Source organism: Taudactylus pleione, unplaced genomic scaffold (genome assembly GCF_031769625.1).
Source record: "Taudactylus pleione unplaced genomic scaffold, aTauple2 ptg000202l, whole genome shotgun sequence".
Classification (NCBI taxonomy): domain Eukaryota; kingdom Metazoa; phylum Chordata; class Amphibia; order Anura; family Myobatrachidae; genus Taudactylus; species Taudactylus pleione.
This window is the reverse complement of record NW_028284604.1, coordinates 6,540,499-6,563,129: the sequence shown is the minus strand read 5'-3', so window position 1 is coordinate 6,563,129 and position 22,631 is coordinate 6,540,499. Positions and strand designations below refer to the sequence as shown.

The window sequence follows — 22,631 nt, the reverse complement described above, 5'->3', positions numbered from 1 at the left end:
TATGCCATGTCAGTAGTAAACCAGCCATAGGAGGTCACTGTTCTTTAATTGTCTACAGATTATATTTTCTTATTAGTATTCCAGATCATGTGATATGTTTGCACATTTCAATATTAAAAAAAAATTATAATATGTACTTACTATTATATTAATAAAAATGTATAATAAGAAGTTTCAAGGTAAACTGAGCACATATTAAAAATAAAGCTCACAGACTCCATGTACTAATAAAATGCATAATTTTAATCCAAACATTCTAAACGCAAATAATAAACACATGGATAAAGGCAGGTGTTAACTGTTAGCTTCCAATACATACATACTGTATAGCTTACAGTTGCTTGACTAGTATGCTTTATCAAGCATTACCATTGCCAGACATCATATCATCATGTAGTACAAATTACAGGTGTTATAAATACTTTGTGCTGATGCCAGTTGCTTCCTGAGCGATATCGTCTAGTGTGTCCCCGGGAGGGTGTGCTCAATGTCGTTCATGACATTGAGCACACCTGCTGAACGACATCATTAACGATATTGTTCAACGCCGGGCTCTCTCCCCCATTCCCCAACATGCAGCAACCTGACGACATCATCAGGTTGGCCTGCATGTTAACCCGATGAACGATGATGACGAACGACCTGCGGGAACGCACATCGTCGTTATCGTTCATTGTTTTTGTGTTAAAAATGGACGATAAAGTGGACGACTGAACGATATCGTTATCGTTCAGTTGTCCACTTTAATTGCCCAGTGTGTACGCACCATAATACTCTAAAGTCTCTTCATGCCTAAAGAATTTTATGCAAAAGTCGCGGAAGATATTGTCCTCACTGGTGGATTAGCAGTTACCAATATACCTATACCCCTTTTGTCCTGTACATGAGGAACAGTAAGACAAAGGATGCAAGACATCATGTAAACCATGAATACAACTATATTCAAGACTTTATAACTAATCTGTTGGTTTAAGATTTTTCATATTTAATAATTGTTCTTCTCAATATCCATTTTATATTAATTTGATTAATTTCCTATATATATATATATATATATATATATATATATATAATACATATTATAACATTAATAAATATAGATTCTGCCAATGTACTTGTCAAACAACAATCAGATCTTTCTAAATATTTATTCAGTCTATTTTTAACTACCAATTTTAAGTGCATGATTTACTATTACTAGTTTTGATCTAGACATCATAGTAGGAAGATGATGATGACAAAATGAAAAAATTAGAAACATAAGTTTGCTTCAAAAATGTTATTTTCACAAAGATACATTTTAAAGCATTACTCCCCTAACACTAATTTAGATAAATAAAACAATAAATAACCCCTGGCAGTTCATGATGCAATGCAACAAACATTCAAAATATACTCATACTTTATGAAAGTTTGCTTTTTGGAAAATGATTTGCTGAAGAACTTGATTTCAAGAGTGTGTTGTAAAATGTAAAAGAAAAAACTGTCTTTTTGCAGATCATAAAATGTCACTCAAGTGCAATTTAAATTTTAGCCAATTTATAAATAAAATATAGAGTACCTAGCGTGAAATAAAAACAAGCTATTATGTATACAACATCCATAGATAAAATGAACAGTTTGCAATAACAAAATAGATCAGATAGATAGTGCATGCAGCCCTTGCAGTTACTGATTAGTGTACCCAAGGAGGGCACGATACATTGTATGAGCTGTTTCAAGCTTGCTGTGAGACTAGAATTACAATTGTGCTGGATATCTTACAAACCAGAGCAATCAAGAATGATTTGAGGACAAAAATAAGAATTTCTAAGCTACAATGTTCTCTTTGCATATTACCAAGGTCCAAGACATTTCCAGCTGCTTTCCATTTTAAATTTCATGTCATTTTATTTACTTCCTTCCAAACAGTATCAAAGATTTTAAAATTGTAATAACTAAAATAACAAAGACAATCTAAAAACTGCCAAGTTGTTTCCATGGAATTTCTTCGATTTACAAATATATAACAATCGCTATAGGCCAGTGTAACTTGAAAAGCATTTTTCCTTAAATTGTTTGCTAGCAAAAACATCATCACCTAAGACACTTTGGGGAGAATCTACAAAGCAGCGGCGGGTTGCAGGTACATATTTAAAACAGCACTCTGAGTCAGTGTAAAGCCCGGCAGGCTTTACACTGACTCCAGGTTTACACTGACTCCAGGTGCCGTTTTAAATATGTACCTGCAACCCGCCAGGAAGCAGCGGTTTACAGAAGCCGCTGCTTCGTAAATTCTCCCCATTGGCTCACAATGCTCATAAAACATAACTATGCTTTGACAGCAGCACTACCCAAATCACATTTTATTTTCCAATATGTCCTTTTTATTGGTAAGAGTAACTAAGAGTAAGAGTAAATAAATCAACGAATCGGTAAAATATGTTTTTCAATTAGGAAGAAGAAATGTACTAAACTGACACACATCGCATGCAGTGTTCAGATCAAAATCATAGGTTTTACTATTCTGCGTTTTGGATGGTGAAACCTCAAACTGCATCTAAAGTGTAGCAGTTTGCAAACATCATACAACACCGCACTTCAGTACATTTTCCCCAAGTCACTTTATTTGGTTTTGCCCATTCTGTAATGTAGCAGCCTACTCAGCAACAATCCTAAACCACTAAGGGTGCATAAAAAAAAATGACCTGGTCCCCAGACCAGGACCGTGCTGAAGCAATGCTGAGCAGCACTGGACCACTCCTGGTACCTCTGGTCTTTTATAGTGTAAGTTCTTGTTGAGCTACAAGTGCCAGCAAGCACTGACAGCCAATTGCGCTACAAGTCGCGTTAAATATAACTCATGGGCGCCACGGATCCCGGTAGCACTCAGTGTCTTTTTGTGCAACTTTGTATCTACAAATGCATTTTATTCACAAGCAGCTTCTGCAGAATAAATTATATCCGGCATGCCTGTATTCTGTGTGTGGCTGCGGGTGTATCTGCATAAGAAATGCTACGTTACAGTGTCAGCAGCTGTGACACTGACACTAATACACCAATTAAAAACAAAATCATGTATAACCAAATCGCAAATGTAGCATACAAAAGAAACTTTTTTTATGGAATATAAATTCATGATATCGACATTCACAATGGAAAAACTGACAGATAGTTTACAGGGATCGGTATGATTTACCGGCGGACGCTTGTCCGGCAGTTCAAATCCCGACGCCGGAACACCAGTACCAGTGAATATCCCAAAAGCAGCTAAGGTAAGTACAAACTAACCTAACCCCCCCTTAACCCTAACCCTCCCTTACGGGTGCCTAACCCTAACCTCCCCCCCAAGTGCCTAACCCTAACCCCCCTCTAAGTGCCTAAACCTATCCCCCCCTTCCCCTAGCCTAACCTTATAACCCTAACCCTCCCGGGAGTGTTTCCCAACCCTAAATCCCCCGCGGGAGCCCCTAGCCTAACCCTCCCACCGTGCGGCTTTCCGTGCCCTGTTTTTCTTCGATCGGGTTGCCGGGCGTCGGGCTCCCGGCATAGGTAAAATGACAGGCGTCGGGATTTCAACACCTGTCATTAGACCCTTGTCGGGATTAGACAGTCGGGATGCCGATGGTTGGCATTTAGACTGTTGGCATCACGACTGCATAGCAGTTGACATTGTCATAATCACAACATTGTAATGCTGACAGCTATTTTTAGCACTAGAATTAGGGTTAAGCGATCAACTATCATCAGACCTCGATTAAACTACTATTGAAATCATAATCTCTGATGAGATAATCAAATGCTTTCTTTTATCAGCTTATTAAATATTACTATTGCAGTTTTATGATATGTGGACCCCAGAACATAAGACGATCATTTGACACTCTCCAGTGATGTGATGCAGTCTCCTGTGTTATTTTATTTGGCAGAAAAACTTCAAAGTAAACTTTAAAGTTAACGGAATCAATTTAATTTGATAAATAGATGGTATGGGATGGGTGCCATAATCTAATTGATATTCAATAGTGATGTCTCAATTTTCCAGGTCGGACTGCCTTGTGAATTAATCTGTAAGGGAGAAGCAGAATTGGGCATATATAGGTCATACTTGTCTACTTTTGAAAAAGCATTTCAGGGCTATTGAGACAGCAGCATTTATGAGCGTGGTAAAGTGGGCGTGTACTGCTACATCTGGGAGGCGTGTCATAACACTGAAATCCATATGTAAATGAGCCCCAAAGTAATTAGTAAGATCTACTTGTTGATGAAAGTACACTGATACTTTTCAGAAAATGCATGTAACCATAGGGATCATTGTGCCTTATAACCAATGCAGGATTATACTAATAATCCTATTAGAATGTATATATCTCTGTATTTTTTATATATAACAGCTTCATAATGTAGGTTAGGTGCAATCAGGGAGATTACTAGACTCTTCAGGGAGACGGAGATTGCTACTATTTCATGGAGTCTCAATCAAGTTAGAGTTAGCAAGTATGATTTAGGTATGTCCTTCATTCTGCTACTCGAGAATGAGGTTTCAAATACAAAAAAAAAATGTTCCCGCAAATAAAATGCACATGCTGCATTATTCACTATGTGAGTACCTAAGTAAGCCATGACTGCAAAGTTGTTGATGTAGTGGCTACTGCATTCCCTTTACCATTCTTCGCTTTTTATGTGTATGTGATTTAGATGATTAAAGAAATGATTATCTAGGGATGGACATATGCAATAAGTATTGTAGGGTCAACTCGCTTATGGGAGAATCTCCCTCTTCAGCTAACAGCCAAACACTCAGTTTTCAAAGCCAAGATTAGCATGATTGGATGTCAGCCATACTGTGTCATAGATTAAATAGATACATTCAACAAAGAATATACAGTATGTATAAATTATAAAAACCTTCTCATTTGTGGATTTCAATGTGCATGATGTTTCCTTTAAATGTCCATTTAGGTGTGTATTACAGGCAATGATTTATGTAACGCACGATTTGGCTGGTAAGTGACTATTGTAATCTAGAGCCCATGCAATAATTAATATTACAGGTTGCTGTACCAAGGTTTGTAATGAATTCTATGGATGTATCCACATACATCTCTCCTCCACTTGCTACAAGTCGCATTACACAGAACGCATGAGTGCTGAACATCTTTTCGTGCAACGTTTTCCCTTAAAGTGCACCTTATACACAAAGTGAAGCGAATATGACTCACAAGCAGCTTACACTGATTAAAATGTTATGCAGCATGTCTATATTCTGTATACGACTGTGGTTATAGCTGCATGCGAAACGCTACGTTACAGTGTCAGCGGCTGTGACACTGACATATAATTTCACACGCAGATGAAGCCGCAGTTGCACACAGAATATAGGCATGCTGCATATCATTTTAGTGTACAACTGCGGCTTCATCTGCATGCAATATGCTATGTTAGTGTCACAGCCGCTGATACTGTAACGTAGCATTTCGCATGCAGCTATAACCACAGTCGTATACAGAATATAGACATGCTGCACATCATTTTAATCAGCATTCATTTTGTGAATAAGATGCATTTGATGGGAAAAAGTTGCATGAAAAGACGCATGGAGCTACTAGAAAGGCTGTTTAACGTGCAAGGAGGCTAGATGTATGTGGACACATCTGTATAAACAATTTGTTTGGGAAAAACTCATGAACCTCTAGGTGTGAGAGATCAGATGAAAGACAATGTTTCCACAATGTATTGACTAAGGGCCGATTCAGAGATGCACGCTAATCAGGTTTGCCTACCCTCCCGATTTGGCCGGGAGCCTCCCGAATATAGGGTGCCACTCCCGGTCCCCCAAAAAGGCAGGCAAGCCTCCTGACACCCAATGCGGCATCATTACCCGGCCACGCCCCCGCTGTGCGCAGACATTCAGCTCCCTCCCGGAAAGAGGGAGCTGAATGTCGGCAAGTATGACGCTAATGCGATTGCAGCTGCAATTATATGCTAATAGTTCAAAAGCTTACACGAGCAAAAGGACGCCCACCGCTGCCTTCTCATATGCATATGACGTCGCTTACCTGCATAAATATCGGTAACATCTGCGCACATGGAGCAGCCATCTTGCCCTCACGGCAAGTCTGACCAGCCGTACACTTGGCAGCTCTCCTGACACGCAGAAGGTTCTCATGCCGCGCAGGAGATCGCAAGGGCTAATTAATGCACGCCCATGTAATGGCATTTAAACGGTCAAACACACTTGAGTTTTATAAACTACTCCCCGTCACCTCTCCCAAACAGTAACTATCTGTCACTCACTTTGCAAAATGGATTCTCTGTGCGTGCGGAATCGCAAGACTGTCGCAGCACTGGCTTATACGCATGCACAATGGTAGACAATCGCTCAATCTGCATAACAATGGCATTAGCTTCCTTCTCTGACTAAGGTCCTAAATAATGTCTGTATCATTATGGAATGATTATGTCCTGGGCAGACAGAGCAAACTTACAGTTTTCTTTAACATTTTGACTGCGTAAGGCTTCTGGGTTCCTTTCTGCCGGCATCTGTACACCACCGATGTCGCACCCCTATAGAAAGGAGAGGGAAAAGGCTATTATTTTATAATATTATAATAAAAGCAAGAGTTACATCTTCAAACTGAATATCACATTTCATATTTAATCTTGAGGAAAAACATTATTTTTAGGCATTTTTAAGTGGTGTCAGGTGAAAAAATGTATATACTCATTCAGCTCCAAAAATACTTTTGTATGGCATTTTTGTTTGTTTTGTTTGTTTGCTTGTTGATAGAAATCACAATGGTAGACTGTAATTACACACATTGGGGATATTCAATTGACTGCGATGTTGAATAGTGCCGGGAATGAATGCTATGAGCTATTCAACTGTCCACATGGCGCCCGGCACTTAAGTCAGGAGATGCAGTTTACAGCACCTATTGCCAGGGGTTTAGTTGCAGTAAATGGCATTCTCCGACTTACTGTAAGTGCCGAGTGCGATGCTGTTAGCACACACAGTAGCATGTGATCCGGCCAAAGTTACTAAAAAAATACCGGGGAAAGCCCTGTGATAATATATCCAGGGTCTCCCCCGGTTACCAGATTCCTGCCCTGCTCTAACGGGGAGAGCAGAGCCGGGAGTCTGTCCCAGTAATCAGCTGTGTGGTCTAAAACAGACCGCAAGCTGATTACTGTAAAAAAAAAAAAAAAAAAATAGTGAAAAAAATATGTACTTACCTGACTCCAGGGACCGGTGATCAGGTGGTGACTCCCCTCCGGTCAGCTGGTCTCCCATAGTGCACTGCTGCCCGGTCATCAGGTGATCGGGTCCCAGTGCAGTATGGGAGATCACCTGACCGGAGGCATAGAAGACATCTCCGGAGCCCGGATCATGCAGGTAAGTGTAATTAAGGGAGGGGGGGTCGCGGGGGGGGTCCGCGATCGCGGGTGTCAGGCCTTAGCGCCAGGGGGGCGGGTCTTAGTGCCGGGGGGTAGCAGCGGCGGCCGGTCGGCGCATCCATGGGCACTTTGTCACGGTATTTTTTGCGAAAATACTGTGATAAGGCTCCGAAGGGGATTCGCAGGGACAGAGCTTTATCGCAAGCTCTGTCCCTGCAAGGGATTTGTAGTAAATCCCTGTGATATTTCCTGAGGCCCTGATTCAGAGCTGGACGCTCTGACAGAGTGCTCGCTCTGAATCAGGGCCGTCCCTCTGAAATTAAGAGCGGCCTCCTGGCCGCTCGCATAGCTGTGGGTGCCCACCCACAGCTATAGCGAGCGGCCAAAATGATAGTCGCGATGGTCAAGACCATCGCGACCATCGGGCTTGCGACGAGACCCTTGCGGTAGGGTCTAGTTGCCGCAAGCCCTGGAGTGCTTTTGGCTCTATCAGAGCCAAAAGCACTCCCACTGACATCACTTGTGATGTCAGTGGGGCCGGCCCCAGACGGTAGGCGTTCCCATGGGAACGCCTCCGTCTGGGCAGCGACGCCCACCAAAGGAGGCGTGCTGTCACTCACCATCGACAGCACGCCCCCTTTGGTGCGAGACCCATAACGACGGCTTGGCCGTCGTTATTCGGGTCTCGCTCATGCGCACGACGGAGCTGCCTCCATCGTGCGCATGCGCACTTGGCCAACATCGACCCGCTTGCGAGCGCTCAGCGCTCGCGAGCAGGTCTGAATTAGGCCCTGAATTCGCAATGCAAATTCAATCGTTAATATCACACTACAATCTGCATTTAATATGCGGATTGTAGTAAATAGGGCCCTTAGACTTAAAGATGATGCTAACAAGCAGAAACTAAAGGCTACCAGCTGAGATACACTTTCATTGCAGAAAGCAATATTGCAATGGGGATATGGAGCTAGAGGTGTGGACTTGAGCATGTGCTTGCACAGTATTTTACACAAATGTGCATCTAATGCTGTATACACACGGAACAACTTGAACAACGATAGATATCATTGTAAGATTTCCCTCCAACTTTCTGTAGTGTAGGGCAAACACTTTTGTTTGTACACACTGACAGATATCTATGTTTATATTTCAGTGAAGCCATCTTTTTACAGGCAAATCTTTACAAAATCGTCCAAGTTGGCCTGCATGCATGAAATAGATATCTTTGTTATCGTTCATGTGGGAACGAGCATCGTTGGTCGTTGTCAGGTTGGTGACTGCAATAAACTGAACAATAACGATATGAACGATATCGTTCAAAAAGCTCATAAAAGTCGTACACTGTGTACGCACCATTAGTCGCACAAATGAAACAATCGGATGAGACAAAACTGATTAACGAGACTGCACTGATTAATCTGATATGCGACACATGTACATCTGGGAGCGAATTAGTCTGAATCTGTATAGGAAGTGCTACTACGCAGCGGCCGTCGCTTTTTTTCACACTAAGTTCCCTTACGCCTCAGTTTGCCAGCTTTTTTCACAAGTGTGACCATTTGCTTTTCTCAGTCATGTCACGTTTCGGTGTTAATAAACACCTTTTTCAAGATGCAGAAAAAACAATAATTTCAAAGCTGAAGGTGTAATGTCGGTTTGAAATTATTGTGTTTATTAACACCGAAACGTTGATGGATTGATAAAATTTTGATATAAATATTTAGAAATATGATATCCTAAAGAAGCCTGGGAGTGCCGTCCTTTACTTTATCAGTGTGTATATATATATATATATATATATATATATACATACACACAGTATATATATCTACACACATATAGAAAACATCTTGTGCTTAGATATATTGAATTAAAAGCATGCAAATAGAAATGTTAGCACATCAAGTAATATAACAGCACTTACGAACAAATAATCTGTGCCCTCCCTGTGTAGCACCACCCACATCCACAGCTCCGCCCTCCTCTGCCCCATACCCCAGGGGGGGCTGCCTATATTGTCAGTGCCAGGCCCCACATTTTCTGATGGCAGCCCTGGTGCAGTCCCATGCCCTGCATTTACTGACCTAAGTGTCGGCCTTGATGCTGTTAATGCACAGCCCAGCCGGAAACCAGCATCGCCCTAGTTTATTCAGAATTCTGCTTGCTCCTCGGGGCCAATTGAATAGATCTGGGAACTTATTACGGCGCTATTCAACATAGCACTGAATTGATTTGCCCCTCATGTGTGTAACAGTGGACTTACATTGGACTGTAAAAGTAGATGTATAAAACCTTTGAGAGAGGTGGAGAAGTTGCCCATAGCAAACAAAAATCAGCTTCTAGCCATAATTTATAAAGTCTATAAAATGACAGGAGCTGATTGGTTGTTTTGGGCAACTTCTCCGCTTTATCTCTCTTGAAGGTTTGATACATCTCCATAAGGAGCAGGAGTCAAAGTGTGTCATCTGAAGGAGAAACATTGCCTTGAGGAGCAGGGAGCTGTAATAAAAAAGGTCCTGCAGGTTTCAGTGTGGGAGTATGAGGTCCATCTGTTCCACCCACACAACGCCCCTTCATGGATCTATAGAAGGAGGATGTCAGAAAAAAGTTTGTACAGTAGTTCCCTGTTATAGAACAAAACTCCTGTATATTGGATTGCACCTTTCGTTTTTCTTGAATTATTCAACAAAATCTACATTCCATATACTGCAGTTTTAGGTTTGCTGAATAAAACGCTGTATTAAATTCTAAGCCACTAAAAATATATAGCTCCTGTTGTCTTCTGAAAATATTTAATAACTATGCTGCAAGGGATTCCCTCTTGTATTTCCATGAATAACGGAAGCATTTTTGCCTGCGGCATCATTCCTTCTCACAGCAGATGTCAAGGCAGCTACTATATAATATAATATAATCTCCATTGGTGAAAACTTGCTAATATTTAAAAAAGTATTCCAAGGAAATTAAAGAAACAATCACAGTATGTAAAGCTTATTACATTTTATGATATTTCTTTTCTTCATCTACAGCAACGTATACAGAGCTTTCAATAAATATGCTTTTTTTAGATAAATTATTAAGTTCACTTACTTGGACAAATACATTAGAGGAGTCTGGTCAGAGACAGCAAACCTGAGAGAGTACTCTCTCAGCTGTAAATGATTTGAGAACTCTCTAAGGAAAGCTACATGCGCATTGCCAAACTAAGAGAATCCTGCTCATAGAGTTGTAATAATGATGGTCCCATCTGAACACTACATTTCCAAACTCTCTCAATTATCTTCCCTCTTCATGAGTCCATTAGATACAGATGGGTCGAATACATACATGTAGCCTACTGGCGTGTTAAACAGCCCTTCTAGTCGCGCCATGCCGTGGCGTGACTCAGTAGCCCTGAGCGTCTTTTTGTGTGTCTTTTTACCTTCAAATGCATCTTATTCGCACAATGATGCGAATAGATAGCACAAGCAGCTTCTGCTGATTAAAATGATATTCAGCATGCCTATGTTCTCTGTGTGCGTCTGCAGTGTATCTGCATGCTAAACAGTACGTTACATTGTTACAGCCCCTGACACTGTAACGTAGCATTTTGCATGCAGATACACCGGCAGTCACACACAGAACATAGGCATGCTGCATACCATTTTAATCAGCAGAAGCTGCTTATGCTATCTATTCACATCCTTGTGCCAATAAGAAGCATTTGATGGTAAAAAGACGCATGAAAAGATGCTCAGCACTACCAAGTCACACTGAGCTTCCGCGTTATGTGCGGCATGACTCGCAGGATAGATGTATGTGGGCAAATCTGTAGCATCTGGTAGAAGACACATGGGTTGCAGTCATAAGGTCTAAATGTGCCATTGTCGTCATTGTTGAACTGTCGACAGGTGGCATCCTCAGAATGTTGACATTTGGTTTATTGTGCAGGAAGGGAGGGTTAGGGTCATGCTCTAAGGGAAGGTTAGAGTTAGGTTGTGGGAGGGGGGGGATTATGCTTAGGCACTAGACCAGGGATGGAGAACTTCAGTCCCGGGGGCTGTATAAGGCCCCTGGAATCATTTAGTCTGGCCATCTGAGCTTTTTTCTGCTAGCCTCATCTGGCTAGCAGCGTGCCTAGAATGGCACCCTGCAGCCAGAATCTATGCAGCAGTGCCACCTGGACCATCCTTAGGATGCTTCAGACGTCACACCACTGTCCTTACAGCTCCCTGGAGCATCTTCAGTTTGCTTCAGGCATTGCTGTTATCACTGACGATTGTGGTTCCGCCCCTGTGTAACATCACACAGAGGGGAGTGGCCTGCACCTGGCCCGCATATAATGTTATATATATCATAATGGCCCACGGCAGAAAAAAGGTTCCCCACCCCTGCACTAGACAAAGGGTTAGGGTTGGGGAAAAGTATCATGTCGACATTTCAGCAGTCATGCTGCATGACAACATTTCGACCATGTCCACATGACGAATGTCAACCAAGTAAACCAGTGATTTTCAACCTTTTTCAACTTGAGGCACACTATGCAAGATTTTAAAATTGCCAGGGCACACCATCTGGTGATATGGCGTGCGCGACCTATGAAAAAATATACATATTGGCTCCCACATTAAAAAAAAAAAACACACCCATTGGCCTCCACAGGAATAAAAACACTATATTGGCCTCTAAGGGAATAAAACACACTACATTGGTCTCCATAGGAATAAAACACACTACATTGGCCTCCACGGGTATAAAACACACTACATTGGCCTCCACGGGAATAAAACACACTACATTGGCCTCCACAGGAATAAAGCACACTGCATTGGCCTCCACGGGTATAAAACACACTACATTGGCCTCCACGGGAATAAAACACACTACATTGGCCTCCATGGGAATAAAACACACTACACTGGTCTCCACATGAATAAAACACACTATATTGGCCTCCACAGGAATAAAACACACCAGAGAAGTAAAACACACACATTGCTCCCCAAAGAAAAAAACAACTAAAAAAGAAAGTCATTGGCTGGCCCCCACAGAAAAGTAACAACCACCAAAAACAAAATTGAATAAATTACAACGTACACATGTATGCTGTATTCCAGCGTGCAGGCAGTCGGGCTTGGGCTTGGCTTGCAACGCAGCGTGTATGACCTGTGATATCATGCCGCTGCATCTAGGCAAGTCACAGCCCGGGCACGTCTGAGGAACTCAGCGGCAGCCCGGTCTGCAGTACTATAATGTGTGACTGGCAGCTCTGACTGCAATGGCTCACTTCACAACCGTGAAAACCGCTGAAGTTTTAAACCAAACCTAAAACACACAGTGAGTCTACTATGAAAGTTATACAAATATTATGTTAAAAATATTGGAAAACACGCTAAGTATAGTTTGAAAACACTGGTTGATAACAGTTTATAATGGTGTACAGTAAGTAAGAAATGGGAGATGGTTTAAGCAGCAAATCGTTGACTCAGTAACATTTTCTTCTCCAAATTACTAGATTAAAAATCCAAATGGAAACTGAAACAACAAAGTTCACCATAAGAAGCACTGTAAGAAAGAACTGGACTGCCGAGGTGTTGCATCTATAGGTTGTAGTCATAAAGCATTTATACCAAAAGTAGTTGTGAAATGAGCAGATGTTTGAAGATGATTGGTGTACGGTTACTGCCTAGCATCAGAAGTAGGGTAAATTTTAAAATTGTGTAGTGAGATAATTAAACGTCCTAATGGCTGATGTCAGACCACACATCCCAGTTAAATAAAAAAGAAAAAACCTACTTATCTAAAATAATGATACAGGAGACAAAAATGGCAGGAAAAAGGGTCAGATTTATTTTATACATATATGCCTACCCTCCCAGTTTTCGCAGGAGGCTCCAGATTTTTCGGGAAACCCCCCACACCCCCCGGAAGGGTAGGCACTTCTCCCGCATTCTGCCTACTTCCTAGTGAAGTGGGCAGAATTAGGAGAATTTCTGCGGTGATAGCGGGTGTCCGTGCAGGGCTCGGGGCTTAATGATGCGATTCTACATGATTCGCCTCATTTGGCTCCGCCCCTATTTAAATTTAAGCCATTCGCGGGCATTTTACAGTGAAGGGGTGAGGCTTAATGATGCAAATCATCAGGCCCCGCCCCGTGGCCACCCACCTGCCTCTCCTCCCAGGGCTTCTCCCGGGGAAGAGACAGCAAAGGTAAGCAACTATGATAACAGAGCGGTATGGTGACAAAGAAAGTACGGCCAGAACTTAGTAACATCACCTGTGCCCACAAACCTAACTGGCCAACTGCCAGCCCATCACCAACAAAAAGATGGAGGCTAACTGTCAGCCCATCACTAAATACTAAAGGCCTAGATGGGGGCCAGCTGCCAATCCATCACCAACATCAAGGGTAAGATGGAGGCCAACTTCCATCTTATCACCAACACCTCAAGGCCTAGATGGGGGCCATCTGCCAGGTCATCCCCAACAACTAAAGGTATGAAAACTCCCCTCCCAATGACACTATAAGGGACTCCTGGACAGGTAGTGCTGCTGATCCCAGATGGGTAGAATAAGCCTAACCCATATATTGGTGGGGAGAACACTTTTTTTCTGAAGGAAAAAGGTCAAGACCTTACAAAACAAACAATATTACAATAAAAACACATCAATAAATCCATCCCTAAACATAAACACACTAACAAATCTGCCCAACTGCTGGAATGTGTATAGGGCATATAAAATGCCTTGCGTAATTCTGAAGAGAGAAAGGTGCATAGAGCAGATGTTTGGCAATCCTAACCATGCTGAAGGGCACAGAGCCAATTCCACTCCAAAAATGGACTAAACCAGTTTTGAGATGATGGAAATAAGGTTTAGTCCTATACTTTTTAAGACATGCATCTACAAGATGGAATTTGATGGAACAGCACATTCCTAAGTGTTCTTCACACAAAATTTATATACACAAAGTAAAAAATGTAATAAGTGTATTATAACAATGGTGTAAGTGGCGCACAAAGCTCAAAGTACAATAATAACAATATTAAGAACAAACACACTAATTAACACTCCCTAATAAAGTGGCTGCTAAATTCTTCTAGGGGATGGTCTATTCAAAAACCATCAATGCGATGCTAAATTTGTGGTGAAGAAAAGTGCCTTCAGTGTGCAAAAAATTATATATAATACCAAGCTTTTAGTGAAGAAAACGTCTATTCAAAATATTCCAAAGGGATCCGTGTTGTCCCTGTCGCAAATGTCTGCGGTATCTTCATACGATATCTCCTCAAAGTATATTCCAAAGGAAACCAATGTATAAACAAAAGAAACATATAGTGTAATACTGTAGTTAAATATAAGTGCTCACACACAGGAAACGTGTAACCAATCTAATTGTGAACAGTACTCCCCTCATGCTCAAGAATATAAAGCTCCAGCACCTTAGATATAAATGCCTCTTACCAAATATAAGAGGTTAAGTGCAGATAAAAGACGTCCGCCTTTGATCCCGTTCAATCCTGAGAATATTCATATGAAATATGGGAACACAGAAAACAGAACATCTAATCGCATAGTATATTTTAAACAGACATACACTTTAATTAAAAATACAACAAAGACTCGTGCAATATGCAAATAAAAAGTAGCTTATCTGTCCAGTAGTTTTGGGGGTGACCACAGAAGTTTGCGACAGGGACAACATGGATCTCTTGGAATATTTTGAATAGACATTTTCTTCACTAAACACTTGGTACAGTATTATCATACTTGCCGATAATCAGCTCCCTCCTTCCGGGAGGGAGCTGATTGGCGGCTAACAGTGGGGGGCATGTCTGGCCAGTTATTACACATTGGGGCGGAGCCGTGCAATCGCGTCACCACCACCCCCCATCCCCGTTGCGGGGATTTCTAGTCTTTTTCTGGGGGGGGGGTAGGGAGGTTGGTGGATGCCGGGAAGCTTGCCTGCTTTTCCGGGGGGGGGGGGGGGAGCGGAACACGATATTCGGGAGGGTAGGCAAGCCTGAATATTATATATACTTTATTGCACACTGAAGGCGCTTTTCTTCACCACAAATTTAGCATGTACTAAGTGTAATTACAATGTGCCCTCACTGAATATTCAAACTAGAAATGGAGACAAATAAAGCTGTATTTCAGCAGGAAAATAGAAGATTTTTATCTATCTCATTTTTATTTTTATCTATTGAAAAGGATGGTCCTAAAGGGGTAAAATATGATGTTTTAATGTGACATTGTGCACTTTTGCACAAGTGTGTGTGTCTCAGGTTTTTCTCTCCACACACCTTGATGCACTTCTAGGATGCGGATCTATCTCCAGGAAGTAGAGAGTAGGGGTTAAATTTACCAAAGAGAGAAATTTTAGAAGTTGAGATGTTGCCCATAGCAACCAATCAGATTCTAGCTATTATCTTCTAAAAGGTGCTACTTAAATTTTAGTTAGAATCCGATTGGTTTCTATGGGCAACATCTCCACTTCTAAAAACTCTCACTTTAGTAAATATACCCTCCAGGTGTGCATCTTAATATGCATTGGATGGACCAACCAAAATGCTCCACCACGAGTAGCAGACCCAAGTAGCAAATTTTAAGAAAAATCACAAGCCTAAGTCACAGAGTCCATGGCATGGCAAATTTGTCCATATGACTATATTTTAGGAAAGGTGTATGTGGACACATCTGTAAGTTATAATCTCAAATAACTTTGCATATCTGCTTTGTTGGCATATATATATATAGCACACACATTTATAGCACACACATACAGTCAGGTCCATAAATATTGGGACATTGACAGAATTTTCATATTTTGTCCTCTATTCATCACCACAATGGCTTTGAAATGAAACAAACAAGATGTGATTTAACTGCAGACTTTCAGATTTAATTTGAGGGTAATTACATCCAAATCAGGTGAATGAACGGTGTAGGAATTACAACGGTTTCTATATTTGCCTCCCACTTTTTAAGGGGCCAAAAGTAATGGGACAAACTAAACAATCCTAAATCTAACTTTCACTTTTTAATACTTTGTTGCAAATCCTTTGCAGGCAATTACAGCCTGAAGTCTGAAACGCATAGACATCACCAGACGCTGGGTTTCATCCCTGGTGATGCTCTGCCAGGCCTCTACTGCAAATGTCTTCAGTTCCTGCTTGTTCTTGGGGCATCTTCCCTTCAGTTTTGTCTTCATCAAGTGAAATGCATGCTCAATCGGATTCAGGTCAGGGGATTGACTTGGCCATTGCATAACATTCCACTTTTTAGCCTTAAAAAAGTCTTTGGTTGCTTTTGCAGTATGCTTCGGGTCATTGCCCATCTGCACTGTCAAGCGCCGTCCAATGAGTTCTGAAGCATTTGACTGAATATGAGCATATAATATTGCCCGAAACACTTCAGAATTCATTCTGCTGCTTTTGTCAGCAGTCACATCATCAATAAATACAAGGGAACCAGTTCCATTGGCAGCCATACATGCCCACGACACTACCACCACCATGCTTCACTGATGAGGTTGTATGTTTTGGATCATGAGCAGTTCCTTTCCTTCTCTTCTCTTCCCATCACTCTGGAACAAGTTGATCTTTGTCTGAACTGTCCATAGGATGTTGTTCCGGAACTGTAATGGCTTTTTTAGATGGTGTTTGGCAAACTCTAATCTGGTCTTCCTGTTTTTGTGGCTCACCAATGGTTTGCATCTTGTGGTGAACCCTCTATATTCACTCTTGTGAACTCTTCTCTTCATTGTTGACTTTGACACATATACACCTACCTCCTGTAGAGTGTTCTTGATTTGACCAACTGTTGTGAAGGGGTTTTTCTTCACCAGGGAAATAATTCTTCTGTCATCCACCACAGTTATTTTCCGTGGTCTTCCGGGTCTTTTGGTGTTGCTGAGCTCTCCAGTGCGTTCTTTCTTTTTAAGAATGTTCCAAACAGTTGATTTGGCCACACCTAATGTTTTTGGTATCTCTCTGATGGGTTTGTTTTGATTTTTCAGCCTAATTATGACTTGCTTCACTGATAGTGACAGCTCTTTGGATCTCATATTGAGAGTTGACAGCAACTGATTCCAAATGCAAATGTCACACCTAGAATCAACTCCAGACATTTTACCTGCTTAATTGATAATGAAATAACGATGGAATAGCCCACACTTGTCCATGAAATAGCTTTTGCGTTGATAGTCCCATTACTTTTGGCCCCTTAAAAAGTGGGAGGCACATATTGAAACTGTTGTAATTCCTACACCGTTCACCCGATTTGGATGTAATTAGCCTCAAATTAAATCTGAAAGTCTGCAGTTAAAGCACATCTTGTTTGTTTCATTTCAAAACCATTGTGGTGGTGAATGGAGGCCAACATCTGAAAATTCTGTCAATGTCCCAATATTTATGGACCTGACTGTACATATTATATATAACAAACACACATATGCTCTAACACACACATACATACTGTACAGTATATTATATATAACACACACACCATACTTGCCTACTCTCCCAATTCGTTCGGCAAGCCTCCTGGCAAAACTATAACCAGTCGCTGGCTCTTTGAGCTGGCCCTGGTTAAAAAAAAAATATTATAAAATATGATGAACCAGCACCAGGCTCTTGTAGCTGGCTCTGGTTCTAAAAATATGAGGAACAAAACAAGTAGCGGTCCCCCGAATTTTCAGAACCATCACCGGGCTCCACTAGCAGGAGGGTAATGCCACAACCAAGGAACACACTTGATGGAGTCCCCCGGCCAAAGTATTCATCCCCCTAACTAGTCAGCCCAGGCTGGGAATTCCTGTGGAAGTGGGGACCCCTTAATAAAGGCCCCTCCCCTCTCCAGGGCACCCAAGGACAGGTACCCCTGGGCTGTGGGTGCCAAGTTGATAGTCCATTAGTAAAGGTGTATTATTGTATTTTACAGGTATAACTACAGGTCCCAGCAAGCCGCATACTTGGAAAACCACAAGTACCAGAAAATGGGGCATTAAGGGCTCGCTGGTACCTAAAGTACCCCTGTAGAAGAAATATTAAAATAAAAACAAAACACAATATGTTTTAATTATTTAATTTGCTGCACCTTCACCTGGAGGGCAGCGGCCTTTAAGCTCTTTTACATGGCTGCCGCATCCTCCAGGACTTACACTGCATCTTCACCTGGAGGGTGGTGGACTTTAAGGTCTTTTGCATGGTTGCCTCCCATTCAGGACTTCCGTGGCATCTTCGATCTTCAGGAGCTCTTCTTCGCTCCTCCTCCACCGTCGGACTGACAACCGCTGCCTTGCGCTGGCTTATATTAGCCAGCATAAAGGGGCGGGGCGATGACGCGCAAGTCATGGTTGGCAAGTCATGGTGCCACAATGCCATGTTTGAAATAGGAAGCCACATCGTCGCCAGCTGCCAAACTCTGCAAGTTACTTAGCCACCTCCTGCATTGTCCTGCCTCTGCGTCCCGCACCGCCACCCCCACCACTGCCATGTCCGCTGCATCCCGCCGCCACTACCGCCACCATTCCAGCTACATCCTGCAGCAGTGGCGGATGGTGCGGGATCCCACCGGATCCCACACCGCCACCTCGCTGATGGTGTGTTGGTCGCCAGCTCCGGTCTCCGCAGCCTACACACTACAACATTTGTTGCCTGGTTGGCGGTTGGGTCTCCTAGTTTTTAAGCAGGTTTAAAAACCAGGAGACCCGACAGGTGACCAGGATCTGGTCTGCGGATCTGTCGGCGGCGGGTACACACTTGTCCAATGTCGGGCAGACACGTCGGTTGGGGGCCAAATCTCCCGAAGATTACACAAGTGTGTACCCAGTTTTACGCTTACTTTGAGTGGGGAGAAGCAGCAGCAGATCACTAATGGCATTCAGATTACTGAATTACATTATATTGACCTTCCCCCTCCCCATAGGCCCATGAATCACGACATTACGCCACTTGGGGGCAGGGATATCTGTAAAAAACAAAAACTGATGGGGGGGGGGGGAGTTTCTGGATGCGCAACTGGAGCTAGTCTATGCACCCCTGTCATTATCGGCGCTGCTATCTACAAGATAGCAAACTGAACAGTCAGTTCGCCTGACCGTCATATGCGCTCATCATGTTACCCTGCAAGACTCATTACTTTTCATATTTACTTATCACAGCTGTTTCACGGATGATAATGTCCAAAGTGAATTTTCTCTCTGAGAAATGACCATTGAATCTATTTGAGTTTTGTATCCATTTCATCCAGTCAGCGGAACCTGGCACTGAATAGACAAAAGGTAAATGGCAGCATTTTATTTTAAGTTTCTTCATATTCATCGACACACAGGCCTTATTTTGAACTAGCTGGGACACCTGGCATTGCCCCAGTTGAAGAATGTACCAAAATGTGCTTGGAGGAAATTAGTAACTGTCAGTGCAGGTGCCATGTGACAGTTGATCCTCTGGCTTATTGCTCTTCCGTTGGAGCTCTGCCTGCCCCCCACTTGGTGGGCACTATGTAGACCTCCATGGCCCTGATGAGCTTCAAACATAGCCAAAAATCTAATCCTAATCAAACTACACTTTTTAAAAATTGCCTCTCCTGGAGAGCAACATGGTTTTATCTAGGTGCAAAATGGCTCCTACGAGCTGGGTTTACTCCGCTGTTAAGATGAGCTTTTGTCCAATGGAAGCATCTAGTAGACTATTCTAACCCTGCAAAAAAATACAGACAAGTGTTCTCAGTATATTTAAAAATCCAGGTGTCAGATGTTTAACAACAATAGGGATCAAGTATTTTATATCCACTGCTCCGTTAGTTAAATAGTGGAGCTGCGTCTGACATTTAAACATTTACTTTTACTCATTTCTCAAATTTAATATTTAAAACAGAATGGAAACATTTTAACCCAAAAACAGTGATTATACAGTGTACTAGTATATTAGTTATTCTGAGCAGGTACAGCTGCTCACCTCATCTCAGAATCAGTAACACTATCATACATCTCCTGTGCTGCCTTGGATCTGTACTGCTTTGAAGCATTTATGCAAAGTTCTTGGAACAAGCAGTTCATTTTAACACTTACAAGGAGTTGCTGCCAGCATTCACTAAAGTTAATGTCATGCTGCATCTGAGAGACAAATGACAAAGGCTAAGGGCAGTTCTCATTAGATCTTCCTCCCACTCTCAGGGAGAATAAACTTTTCCATTGAGATTCAACCACTGTGTTGGAAATGTCACATAATGAGATGACAACATTTGCAATATTACAGCTGGAATCATACAATAGTTGCTTTAAAAATGTGCCACTTCAATTAGTGCTTTTCCTACCTTTCAGAAGTTGCTTCACCATTCATTGAGACATGCTGTCACAGCAGTCATACCAACGCCTACACTGCCTAAGTGCCATAAATCTCTCTCTCTCTGTACAAGATTGCATTCTCTTGACAGCATTGGTCCATCTAGCCATGTGATTTGAGCTGCAAAGATTGTCATTGTTACCAATTCAATAAATCTCCCAGAGGAGGAAGTGAGGAGAATTATATATAATCATCACCATCCAAATATATAATGATATTCAGAAAATAGCAGCCAATAAAACATTGCCTGACAAAATGAATAACATAGGAAATGATGCATACTTGTTTGAGAAATAGGATTATAGCAGAAGAGAGGGGATATACTGTACTAAATTTCGGGATTTAAGAAGTGGGGATGTTGCCCATAGCAACCAATCAGATTCTAGCTATTATCTTCTAGAAGGTGCTAGATAAATGTTAAGTATAATCTGATTGGCTGCTATGGGCAACATCTCCACTTCTAAAAACCCGCAATTTAGTAAACATACCCTATAATATAAAGGATGAAGTAGGACTTTGTACAACTTGCCTTAGACCTAATGGTGCATACACAAGGTACCATCAGTCAGCGATAACGATATCGCTGACTGATCGTCCTGCACCTTCCCAGTGTGCTGGATGATCATTATCGTTCATCCAGCACATCACCAACTCACCAACGACGGGCCAGCGAAGGGTCCCTATGTAACCTGGTCAATATCAACCAGGTTGGCCTCAGGGCCGGCGCTTCCAGTAGGCAAGCTTAGGCAGCTTCCTAGGGGTGCCGGCCACCAGCGTGCACCCGGCTCCTTCTCTACCTCCCCCCCCTGGCGGCACCCGGCTCATTGCCACCCTCTCCCCGGCGCCAGCCGGAGGACGGAGCTCACTCCTGAGCTCCGTCTTCCGGGTCCCGCAGTGCACTATGGGAGTGACGTCATGACATCGCTCCCATAGTTTCGAGGAGCAGCGGACGGCAACGGGCACTGGAGCTGGGCTTAAGGTGAGTGTTGTTTTTGTTGTTTTTTTTGTGTGTGTGTATGTATGCGTGTGTGTATGTGTGCGCGCGCGCGGGAGGGGCTTATTACAGAGGCCGCATTACTGGGAGCATTACAGGGGCCACACTACTGGGGGCACTACATGGGCCTTACTATTGGGGGCACTACTGGGGCCGCACTACTGGGGGTATTACAGGGGCCGCACTACTGGGGGTATTACAGGGGCCGCACTACAGGGGGCATTACAGAGGCCGCACTACTGGGGGCACTACAGGGGCCTTACTACTGGGAGCACTACAGGGGCCTTACTACTGGGGGCATCATATGGGCCACTACAGGGAGCATTACAGGGGCCGCACTACAGTGCCTTACTATTGGGGGCACTACAGGGGCCTTACTATTGGGGGCACTACAGGGGCCTTACAACTGGGGGCACTACAGGGCCTTACAACTGGGGGCACTACAGGGGCCTTACTATTGGGGGCACTACAGGGGTCTTACTACAGGGGCCTTACTACTGGGGGCACTACAGGGACCTTTACTACTGGGGGCACTGCAGGGGGCATTACTACTGGGGGCACTACTACAGGGGGCATTATTACTGCTGGGGGCACTGCGTAAGGGGCACCATTACACTAGGCATTGCATAAGGGACACCATTACAAGTGGGCATTTAGTGTTTTAGGGAAACCACTACTGTGGTCATTGTGTAAGACCTAAGTTAGGGGGGACCTTTAAAAATGTCGCTATGGGGCCCAAAAAGTTCTAGTTACACCCCTGATACTGTGTGTGTCTATGTATGTATATATATATATATATATATATATATATATACTGTGTGTGTATATATATATATACTGTGTGTGTATATGTATATGTGTGTGTTTGTATATACACATACTTAAGCCTGCGCCCCCCTCTTTGTACTCATTTAGCCCCTCAGGTGAAAATG

The 22,631-nt window shown here is 42.6% G+C and overlaps 1 protein-coding gene across 3 annotated transcripts in view; it reads right to left on the bottom strand.

The window, feature by feature from the left end:
* Window positions 1-22,631, bottom strand: part of CAMK4 (calcium/calmodulin dependent protein kinase IV) — a 284,083-nt gene that overhangs the window by 95,865 nt on the left and 165,587 nt on the right. For all 3 annotated transcript variants that reach the window (XM_088477684.1, XM_088477682.1, XM_088477683.1), the window contains one exon: window positions 6,468-6,546. In XM_088477684.1, coding sequence (XP_088333810.1) covers window positions 6,468-6,546 — 79 coding nt within the window. The remainder of the gene's footprint in view (window positions 1-6,467; window positions 6,547-22,631) is intronic.